This window comes from Myotis davidii, unplaced genomic scaffold, assembly GCF_000327345.1.
Source record: "Myotis davidii unplaced genomic scaffold, ASM32734v1 scaffold2270, whole genome shotgun sequence".
NCBI classification, from domain to species: domain Eukaryota; kingdom Metazoa; phylum Chordata; class Mammalia; order Chiroptera; family Vespertilionidae; genus Myotis; species Myotis davidii.
The window spans coordinates 110,148-122,535 of NW_006281936.1; the positions used below are offsets into that span (position 1 = coordinate 110,148).

The following is a 12,388-nucleotide window of genomic DNA, read 5'->3' on the forward strand; positions in this document are numbered from 1 at the left end:
GCCCTAAAAAATTAAAAAAGAAATTTATCTGTTACAGAGTTCAGATGTAAAGATGCTCAACAGCATGTGAAAAGATATAGTAACTCTGAAGAATAATAGAATTAATAAAGAACACAGGGGAAGGAATACACAACAGAATAGGGGAAGCAGAGCATAGGATCAGTGAATTAGTAGATAGGGTAGAAAAAAATCACACAGAGAACCAAAAAGAAAAAAACAATTGCAAAACTGGAAGACAGATTAAGGGAGCTGTGGGACAACATGAAATTTAATAATATTTGCATAATAGGCGTGCCAGAAGAAGAGAGTGAGCAAGGCATAGAGGATGTGTTTGAAGAAATAAGGGCAGAAGTCTTCCCTAACCTGGTGAAGAAAAAAAGGAGTTTATCACCACCAAACCAGCACTGCAAGAAATGTTAAAGGGACTGCTGTAATGAGCAGAAGTAGAGGGAAAGAAAAAACTAGGCATACAGAATTAAAATGGCAATAAATAAGTTCCTATCAATAATATCCTTAAATGTAAATGGATTAAATGCTCCAATCAAAAGACATAAGGTTACTGAATGGATACAAAAACATGACCCAATTATATGCTGCCTACAAGAGACCCATCTCAGAACAAAAGATACAAACTGAGAGTGAAGGGATGGAAAAAAATTTTCCATGCAAATGGAAACTAAAAAAATACCTGGGGTAGAAATACTCATACCTGACAAAATAAACTTCAAATTGAAGGTCATCACAAGAGACAACAAAGGTCAATATATAATTGCACCTGGTAAACATATATGCACCCAATATAGGAGCACCTAAATATTAAAAAAAAAAAAAAAGACTTCAAGAGGGCTTTAAGGGAGAGATTGACAGCAATACATTCATAGTAGGGGACTTTAACACTCTGCTTACTTCACTGGACAGCTTTTCCAGACAATAAAATTTACAAGAAAACAGGGACTGTAAATGACACACTCGATCAGATGGATTTAATTGACATTTATAGAACATTTCATCCTAAAGCTACAGAATATACATTCTTCTCAAGTGCACATCAGTTATTCACAAAGATAGACCACATGTTAGGACACAAAACAAGTCTATACAAGTTCAGGAAGAATGAAATCATACCAAGCATATTCTCAGATCACAATGGATTGAAATTAGAAATCAATTATAGTAATAACACTCAAACACCTGGAGGTTGAATAGCATGTTATTAAATAATGAATGGGTTATCAATGAGATCAAGAATAAAATTATGCCCTAACGAGTTTGGCTCAGTGGATAGAGCGTTGGCCTGCGGACTGAAGGGTCCCAGGTTCGATTCCGGTTAAGGGCATGTACCTTGGTTGCAGGCACATCCCCAGTAGGGAGTGTGCAGGAGGCAGCTGGTTGATGTTTCTCTCTCATTGATGTTTCTAACTCTCTATCCCTCTCCCTTCCTCTCTGTAAAAAATCAATAAAATGTATTTTAAAATAATAATAATAAAATTAAAAACTTACTGGAAACCAATGAAAATGAACACACAAGAACCCACAATGTATGGGACACAGCAAAAGCAGTCCTTAGAGGGAAGTTCATAGCACTACAGGCCTACCTCAAAAAAAAAAAAAACTACAAGAAAAATTAATAATAAATTATTTAACCCTAAAACTTAAAGAATTAGAAAGATTACGACAAGCCCAGAGTAAGTAGAAGGAAGGAAATAATAAAGATCAGAGCAGAAATAAAGAACATAGAAACTAAAAAAACAATATAAAAAGTCAATGAAGCCCTAACAGGTTTGGCCCAGTGGCTAGAGCGTCGGCCTGCGGACTGAAAGGTCCCAGGTTCGATTCCGGTCAAGGGCATGTACCTTGGTTGCGGGCACATCCCCAGTAGGGAGTGTGCAGGAGGCAGCTGCTTGATGTTTCTCTCTCATTGATGTTTCTAACTCTCTATCCCTCTCCCTTCCTCTCTGTAAAAAATCAATAAAATATATTTTTAAAAAAACAGTCAATGAAAACAAGAGCTGGTTCTTTGAAATGATAAAAAAGATTGATGAACCATTAGCCAGATTCATCAAGAAACAGAGAGAGGACCCAAATAAATGAAATCAAAATGAAAGCAGAGAAGTAACCACCTACAGCATAAAAATACAAAGATGGTAAGAATATACTATGAACAACTATATGCCAACAAGCTGGACAACGTGGATGAAATGGACAAATTCCAAAAGAACTACAGTCTCCCAAAACTGAATCAGAAAACGTAAATAGGCCAGTAACAACTGAGGAAATAGAAGCAATAATAATAATAATAATTAATAATAATAATAACTCCCAGCAAACAAAAGCCCTGGTCCAGATGGCTTCACAGGAGAATTTTACTAAACATTCAAAGAAAAAACTAACACCTATACTCAAACTATTCCCAAAATCCAAGTGGAAGGAACACTTCCAAGCTTTTATATTGAAGCCAGCATTATCCTAATTCCAAAACCAGATAAGACACTACAGAGAAAGAGGATTACAGGCCAGTACCCCTGATGAACACAGATGCTAAAATCCTCAACAAAATATTAGCAAATCGAATCCAGTAATATATTAAAAAGGTCATGCACCATGACTACTTGGGATTTATTCCAGGACATATATAGAACTGGTACAATATTTGCAAATCAGTAAACATGATAAATCACATAAACAAATGGAAAGACAAAAATTACACGATCATATCCATAGATGTAGAAATGGCATTCGACAAAATCCAAAAACTATTTTTAATAAAATCATATCACAACATATTAAATGCCATATATGACAAACCTACAGCCATTAACATACGCAATGGGCAAAAACTAAAACCATTCCCCTAAGAACAGGAACAAGACAAAAATGTCCACTTTCACCACTTTTATTCAACATAGTACTGTAAGTTCTAGATACAGCGATTAGACAAGAAATAAAAGGCATCCCAATTGGAAATGAGGAATTAAAACTCTCATTATTTTCTGATAACATGATCTGTACGTGGAAAGCCCTAAAGACCCCACCAAAAAACTACTAGGTTTAATAAATGAATTTGGCCATGGAGCAGGATACAAAATCAATACCCAAAAATGGATGGCTTTTTTATATACCAATAATGAATTCTCAGAAGGAGAAGCTAAATAAACAATCCCATTTACCATTGCAACAAAAAAATTAAGATACTTAGTAATAAAGTTAACCAAGGATGTAAAAGACTTGTACTCAGAAAACTACAGGACATTGAAAAAAGATATAGAGGAAGGTATAAACAAGTGGAAGAATATATCATGTTCATGGGTTGGTAAAATTAACATCATTAAAATGTCCATGCTACCCTAAGCAATCGACACATTCAATGCAATCTCTATTAAAATACTAACAGCATATTTCACAGATCTAAAACAAATATTCCATAAGTTTATATGGAACCAAAAAAGACCCCAAATAGCCACAGCAGTCTTGAGAAAGAAAAACAAAGTTAGATGAATCACAATACCAGATATCATGTTATACTACAAAGCCACTGTAATCAAAACAGCCTGGTACTGGCACAAGGATAGGCATATACTTCAACGGAACAGAACAGAGACCCCAGATATTGACTCAAGCCATTACACTCAATTAATATTTGACAAAGGAGGCATGATTATACAACGGAGTCAAGATAGTCTCTTTAATAAATGGTGTTGGGGAATTTGGACAGATACATGCATAAAAATGAAAATAGACCACCCACTTACACCATACACAAGAATAAACTCAAAATGGTGAAAAGACTTAATTGTAAGTCAGGAAACCATAAAAATCCTAGAAGACACCATAGGCAGCAAAATCTCAAACATCTCTTGTAGCCATATGTTTACAGATACACCTAGGGCCAAGGAAACTAAGGAGAAAATAAACAAATGGGACGACACCAAAGTAAATAACTTCTGCTTAGCAAGATAAGTTATCAACAAAACCAAAAGGGAGCCCACTGTGAGAGAACATACTTGGCAATGATACGTCTGACTTAGGGTTAATATCCAAAATATATAAAGAACTCATACAACTTAACAGAAGGAAGACAAACAATCCAAAAAAAAAAAGTGGGTAAAGGACCTAAATAGACACTTCTCCAAGCGGACACACAGATGGGCATGAGACATATGAAAAACTGCTCAAAGTCATTGATCATCAGAAAGGCAAATTAAAATGTCAATAAGGTATCACCTCACACCTGTCAGAATGGCTACCATCAACAAATCAACAAATGACAAGTGCTGGTGAGGATGTGGAGGAAAGGGAACCCTCACACACTGCTGTGGGAATGCAGACTGGTGCAGCCATTATGAAGAACAGTATGGAGTTTCCTCAAAATATTAAATAAGGAACTGCCATTTGACCCAGTGATCCCACTTCTAGGAATATATCCTAAGAAACCAGAAATACCAATTAGAAAGAATGTATGCACCCTTATGTCCACAGCAGCACAATTTACAATAGCTAAGATCTGGAAACAGCCCAAGTGCCCATCAGTATATGAGTAGATAAAAAAGAAGTGGTAGCCCTAACTGGTTTGGCTCAGTGGATAGAGCAGTAATGGCGAACCTTTTGAGCTCCATGTGTCAGCATTTTGAAAACCCTACCTTAACTCTGGTGCCATGTCACATACAGAAATTTTTTTATATTTGCAACCATAGTAAAACAAAGGCTTATATTTTTGATATTTATTTTATATATTTAAATGGCATTTAACAAAGAAAAATCAACCCCCCAGTGATCCCACTTCTAGGAATATATCCTAAGAACCCTGAAACACCAATCAGAAAGAATATATGTACCTATATGTTCATAGCAGCCCAAGTACCCATCAGTAGGTGAATGGATAAAAAAGCTGTGGTGCATTTACACCATGGAATACTATGCAGCATTTAAAAAGAATGATCTTTTACCCTTTGAGACAGCAGGGAGGGACCTGGAGACTATTATGCTAAGAGAAATAACCCAGTCAGAGAAAAACAAGTATCACATGATCTCAGTTATATGTGAAATCTAATGAACAAAATAAACTGATGAACAAAGTAGATTCGGAGATATAGAAGCATAGAACAAAATTTGGAATCTCGGAGGGAAGGCGGGGGAGGGTGAGGAGGTGGGTAGTGATCAACCAAAGAATTTATATGCATAACCTATGGACACTGAAAACAGGGTGATGAAGGACTGGGGCAGGGGGTGGGGGTAGGCTAGAAAGGATTAAGCGGGGCGGGGAAAGGGGACATATATAATACTTGGAACTATAAAGATTTTTTAAAGAAGCTGTTTCCTTCATTTACTCAATGTCTTCAAAAATTAATCTATGAAAGGTGAGTAATAGATTGACATGTTAATGTGGTGGTTCATTCTGAGATTGGTAAAAAAAAAAAATTTAAATCCTTAATTACAGTTTATTGTTTAGCTAAAATGTAAGTTCTTTGATTTTTCCTCACAGTGTTTCATGATTGAGGCTAAGGAATAGTGTTTTTGACATGGTTAATCATTTCCATCTTTGTGTTCGTTGACAGTAGAACTTACATATTGTATCACTAATATCAGCATTACTCACTTTTTAAATCTAAAATATAGGGGAAGAATTCAGTAAGATATTCAAATAATTGGACAAACATTTTGAAAACAAGGTGACGTGGCATTGCTCATACTGAGCTATTGGCATGTAAGCAGCACCTCACTGCTGTAATTGAAATATTTAATTATCAGTTAATGTACCAAGATACAAAATGATGATTTGTTGCAACATTTCATTAGAAAGTTAAAGCCTTCACCTAGCCAGTGTTGCTCAGTGGTTGAGCGTCAGCCTATGAACCAGGAGGTCAGGGTTCGATTCCCAGTCAGTGGCACATGTCTGGGTTCAGGCTTCAGGCTTGATCCCCAGTAGTGGGCATGCAGGCGGCCACTGATTAATGATTCTCTCTCATCTTTAATGTTTCTCTCTCTCTCTCTCGCTCTCTCTCTCCCCCCCTCCCTTCCTCTCTCTAAAATCAATAAAAACATTAAAAAAAGAAAATTGAAGCCTTCCCTGCTATTATGCCATGTGTCTGCTAGCTAAATTAGAAGGGGATAGATTTTAATAGAGAAAGATGAAGACATTTTAGGAAGCCTTTTAGATACTTTCATTTTTGGATCATTTTAAACTTGTGCCCAACTATGTCATGTAAGAAATGACATGCTTCCAGAGTAAAGGATTTCTGTGTCATTCCTACCTCAACTCACTCTTCACTTTTGAGCACTTCAGTCTGCCGTGCCTTCATCCATGTAAATAAACTTCCTTATACCCATTAATTAATTTGTTACCCTTTTCGTAGAATTTCCTGCCATTTTCTTACTTTAATGAGAAATACAAAGTGCATCCTACATGCAGAGTCTAGCCACAACAGCTAAAACCTTCCACAACAGCTAAAAACTTACAGATCTTACATAGAAAAGTAGATTTCTTCTTCCGAAACTGATAAATAGATATTGTGGTCCTCTTTTTTCCATCCGGCATCATTTATTCACAGCTAAGTAGTAGCAGACTGCATTAAATGGGTTGCAAACAGTAATTTGCCACAGTTCCCACCCAGCCCAGGTCATTAATTTCCCATCAAACCTGCATGGGTATTTGAGAGGCCAGTGATTTCTGTGAAGCTTGTTGATCCCTTCAAACAGACTTTTTCAAACTTTTTTTGGCCAGTGACTACAGTAAGAAATGCATCATTTTCTATAACTTAGTGCATGCACACATATGTATAAATTTATGTAAGTAAGTGAAAATTTCACAAAATATTATTTGACTTTACTATATGCAGTGATGTCAATATTTTCTGTTCTAGTTCCTTAAGTAATTCTGTGGTTACAAACCAGTGAATTAATTTTACAGACTATTAAGGTATTTTAACTTGTACTTTATAAAAAACTAGAGGCCCAGTGCATGAATTTTGTGCAGAGGTTGGGGGGTGTCCCTCAGCCCAGCCTGCACCCTCTTCAATCTGGGACCCCTTGGGAGATGCCCGACTGCCAGTTTAGGCCCAATCCCGGTGGGAGCTGGCAGTCGGACATCCCTCTCACAATCCTGGACTGCTGCCTCCCAACCGCTCGCCTGCCTGCCTGCCTGATTGCCCCCAATTGTCCTCCCTTGCCAGCCCAGTTGCCCCTAACTGTCCTCCCCTGCCAGCCTGGTTGCCCCCAATTGCCCTCCCCTGCCAGCCTGGTCGCTCGTAACTTCCCTCCCCTGCTGGTCTGATTGCCCACAACTGCCCTCCCCTGCTGGCCCGGTCATCCCTAACTGCCCTCCCCTGCTGGCCCGGTCACCCCTAACTGCCCTCCCCTGCTGGTCTGATCGCCCACAACTGCCCTCCCCTACCAGCCATCTTGTGGCAGCCATCTTGTACCCACATGGGGGCAGACATCTTGTGTAACAGCATCATGATCAATTTGCATATTATCTCTTCTGGTCGCCGCCAATTGCCCTCCCCTGTTGGCCTGGTCACCCCTAACTTCCCTCTCCTGCTGGCCTGATCGCCCACAACTGCCCTCCCCTGCTGGCCATCTTGTGACCACATGGGGGTGGCCATCTTGTGCAAGAGCATGATGGTCAATTTGCATATTAGCCTTTTATTCTATAGGATTGCCCTAGCACAGCATTCCCTTATAGCCTCACCCTCCACAACCCTACCCTTGGATGTTAGCTGGTTCTCCACTGCTTCTTCCAAATTGTTGTCTTTCTGTCCTTTAAAGGTATCTTATTCTGTCCTTTGGAGAATCACCTCTACCCTTCTTCATAACAGTCATCTACGTACCTTGAGGTAATTCCCTCACAGTAAGAGTTTCTGTAGTCAAACTACTACCATCCCAAACAGGCAGGCTAGTCCCTTTACATTTGATGGCCAGTAATTTCCATAACTAAACACTGAACCTTTTCATTGCTTGGAACTGAAGAGCCCCTGAAGTTTTAAACCACAGTCTTTGTCCTTTTTAGCTCTTTCTTTTCTATACTTTTAATTCCTTTTATAGATTACTGAGTCCTCTGTTTTCCAGCAGGTTTCTTTCAAGTGTTTCTCTCTCTTCTTGTTTCATTTTCCAGTCTTTTCCATTCTAGGTCCTACAGTAAATGATTTTAATAATTCTTTTTTAAAAAAATATATTTTTATTGATGTCAGAGAGGAAGGGAGGAGAGGGATAGAGAGTTACAAACATCAATGAGAGAGAAACATCAATGATGAGAGAGAATCATTGATTGGCTGCCTCTTGCATGCCCCCCACTGGGGATCGAGCCCGCAACCTGGGCATATGCCCTGACCAGGAATTGAACCGGTGACCTCTTGGTTCCTGGGTCGACGCTCAAACGCTGAGCCACACCCGGCTGGGCTGATTTTAATAATTCTTGACTGTACATTCACTTTATACCTGCCCCTAGGCTTTCTCCCATAATGCATTTGCTAATCCATGACCTGGGTTACTCCAGCTGTCTATTTTATCTACATGTGAATCAGGGTTGTATAAACCAAGTGAAGGCAATCTCACTCCCATAGAGATTGTTATAACTACAGATTTAAAGTCTCAGCCCTCACTTAGGCTCTCACCTCTATTTGGGAGTAATGTAGTGTTTCTGATCAGGTTGATCACCTTATATTACCTATAACAGTTATTCCAGATTTTCACCATTCTCCCTAATTTCTTACCCATTTTGTGAGCTCTTCATAGACGAATTAGAAGCTGTCACAAGTAAATTCTTATCTTTATAGCCCCACACAATCATTTCTACTTTCAAACCCATCACAGTTACCCTTCCTCTAACTTCTGAGGATAAGATATATCTTTTCTAGTATCTAAGGCTAATCTTTAGAACTCTTCTAGAACCAATCCCATTTCTTCTAGCATAGTCTTCCATCAATTTTTACATTACTTTTCTATATTATCAACCTTTCCCAATCAAACTCTCCCTGGCTTATCCTTAGCTTATAAAACATGCTGAAATGCAGTCTATTTTTAAATTTTAAAAAATACATTTATTTGGTGAAAATTAGATCTATCTATAACCCTTACTCCATATCACTTTACAACCAAGCTTAAAAGAATGGTCTTTAGCCCTGGCTGGTGTGGCTCAGTTGATTGAACATTGCCCCATGCACCAAAAAGTTGCAGGTTTGATTCCCTGTCAGAGCACATGCCTGGGTTAAGCAGCTGATCAGTGTTGCTCTCTCCCTCTCCCTTCCTCTCTCTCTAAAATCAATAAAAACATTTAAAAAAAAAGAATAGTCTTTAATAACCATCTGCTTCCTTTTCTGTTATTCCTTGTTTAGGATTATTTTCAAGTATCACCTCCTCCATATTTAACCCTCCTCTACCACACCCTCAATACACACATATCTGTATCACATTGTAATTTTGTTAGACTTTGGGTTCTTTGGTAAAAATTTTATCTAATTTATCTTTGAATCCAAAACACCTGGTAATGTACCATCAAGCACATAGTAGGAAATGTATAAATAAAAAATGAGAGAAGTTGCAAGACTAGGCATATGAAAAAAGAGGGATCCCTAACCTGTTTGGCTCAGTGGATAGAGCGTCAGCCTGCGGACTGAAGGGTCCCAGGTTCGATTCCAGTCAAGGGCATGTACCTTGGTTGTGGGCACATCCCCAGTAGGGGGTGTGCAAGACACAGCTGATCAATGTTTCTCTCTCAGCGATGTTCCTAACTCTCTATCCCTCTCCCTTCCTCTCTATAAAATATCAATAAAAGATATTTTCTTTTTTGTAAATATATCTTGATGGATTTCAGAGAGGAAGGGAGAGAGAAAGAGAGATAGAAACATGAATGATGAGAGAGAATCACTGATTGGCTGCCTCCTGCACATCCCCCACTGGGGATAAAGCCCGCAACCCAGGCATGTGCCCTTGGCTGGAATCGAACCTGGGACCCTTCAGTCTGCAGGCTGACACTCTATCCACTAAGCCAAACCAGCTAGGGCAATAAAAAATATTTTTAAAAAAAGAAAAAGAAAGAAAGGGAGCGTTTTGAGATGTTGCTTCTTGGCATGTCTCCAGTTTGGTTTAAATAAACTCAAATAAATAAATATTTTTTAAAAAGAAAAGTAAGCCCTAACCGGTTTGGCTCAGTAGATAGAGCATCGGCCTGCGAACTGAAAGGTCCCAGGTTCGATTCCTGTCAAGGGCATGTACCTTGGTTGCAGGCTCATCCCCAGTAGGAGGTGTGCAGAAGGCAGCTGATCGATGCTTCTCTCTCATTGATGTTTCTAACTTTTTATCCCTCTCCCTTCCTCTCTGTAAAAAAATCAATAAAATACATTTTTAAAAAAAGAAAAGTAAGATATATTGAACACATTTTAGCAGATTTTCAGTAATAGGTAATTATTTTGACATTTTTATAAGGGTGATGAAGTATTCAGAGGTGATATTTTCTTCTGAAATACATTTCAGAAATTTATCTTTTTATTATAAACTAGAGGCCCGATGCATGAAATTCATGCAAGGGGCTCAGCCCTTGCAGCCCTAGCTGCCTCGGCCGGACCTCACAGACCCCGGCTTTGTCCAGAAGATCCTCTGGAATGTCGTCCAGATGGTCATTCTGCTGTTCGGTCTAATTAGCATATTAGCTCTTTATTATATAGGATACATTATTTTAAATTCTATTTGTAGATTTTTTTATTAAGATTTTATTTAATCATTTTTTTCTTTCTTAAATTTTGTTGATTTTTAGAGAAAGGGAGGTTGAGAAAGAGAGAAACATTGATGTGAGAGAGAAACATTAATTGGTTGTCTCCTGCATGTGCCTTGACCAGGGATTGAACCTGCCATCTTTTGGTGCAATGCTCCAACCGGCTGAGCCACACCAGCCGAGGCTATATTTATAGCTCTTGATATCAAAGATACAAAACAAGAAAATTGGTACTTTCATTCCTATTATAATTTTAAATAGATTAACTCATTTTTTATGTATACCTATAACAGAATCATTTAGTGCACCCACATTTTCATATGGACCTGATGGAAATGGTTTCTCTCTTGGATACAGTAAAAATTGGAGACAAGTCTTTGGCGATGAAAAGAAATACTGGCTACTTCCAATATTTTCAAGGTAATTTATAAAATGCAGGTCTCAGAAATTATGAAAATTACAGTTAAATGTCTTAAGGTTCAGAGACTACAATATATAATTCTTAGCCTTAAGAATGAAAACCCAGAATAACTTGATTCTATAAAGTATTTTCTTTATTTTTTTTTATTAGAGAGGGTAAAGGAGAGTTTGGGCATATATTTGAATGGAATATTGAAAAAGATGGTTCATAAAAAATAAGAATTACTACCTATTTCCTTCAAAATGAAAATACATTGAAAGAGAGAAAGTATATAAATAATGAATGAGTGAAGTTGCAAGAGTAAGAATATTAAAAAAAGAGGAAGCATTTTGAGATCTTGCTTCCTGGCATGTCACCAGTTTGGTTTAAATAAACTCTTATTAAATAACTAAACAAATAAGTAAATAAATTTTTTTTTAATATACTTTTTTGATTTTTTTACAGAGAGGAAGGGAGAGAGATAAAGAGTTAGAAACATCGATGAGAGAGAAACATCGATCAGCTGCCTCCTGCACATCTCCCACGGGATATGTGCCTGCAACCCAGGTACATGCCCTTGACCGGAATCGAACCCGGGACCCTTCAGTCCGCAAGCCGACGCTCTATCCACTGAGCCAAACTGGTTTCGGCGGTAAATAAATATTTTTTAAAAGTAAGGTATATTAAACACATTTTAGTAGATTTTCAGTAATATTAGATAATTATTTTGACATTTTCATAAGGGTGATGAAATATTCAGAGGTGATATTTTTAGCCATATCTTTAAAAATTCTATCACAGATTATACTGTTTTATCTTAAATCATAGAAGATCTAACACAATGTAATTTTTACTAAAATGTAAATGGGAATATATGTTTGAGATGTTATATAGTTTCCTTTTCTTCCAAATAAGAGTCAACCGAGGCTATCTATATACAAAAGTCATTATAGAAGAGGAAAAAATATTTGATATTCAAGTGATATTGTTGTGAGTGTTGTAGGTTTTTATTTTCCTTAACTGTATTGCCTATTTTTGAGTGAAAATGACTTACTTTGCCTTCGTTTTTGAAAAACATTTTTGCTTGGCATAGAATTCTACATTTTGCTTCATTGTCTTCTGGCTTGTGGTTTTTCTGATGAGAAATTCGCAGTCACTATTCTTTTTTTTTTAATTAAATCTTTATTGTTCAGATTATTACAGTTGTTCCTCTTTTTTCCCCCCATAGCTCCCCTCCACCCAGTTCCCTCCCAACCCTCCGCCTTCACCCGCCCCCCCCAAACTGT

General features: G+C 37.7%; 1 protein-coding gene across 10 annotated transcripts in view; it reads left to right on the forward strand.

Moving 5' to 3' along the window:
- Positions 1-12,388, forward strand: part of ZDHHC20 (zinc finger, DHHC-type containing 20) — an 83,901-nt gene that overhangs the window by 58,298 nt on the left and 13,215 nt on the right. For 7 of the 10 annotated variants that reach the window (XM_006752630.2, XM_006752631.2, XM_006752633.2 and 4 more), the window contains one exon: positions 10,996-11,122. In XM_006752630.2, coding sequence (XP_006752693.2) covers positions 10,996-11,122 — 127 coding nt within the window. The remainder of the gene's footprint in view (positions 1-10,995; positions 11,123-12,388) is intronic. The other 3 variants (XM_015562143.1, XM_015562186.1, XM_015562326.1) reach the window with 1 other exon arrangement.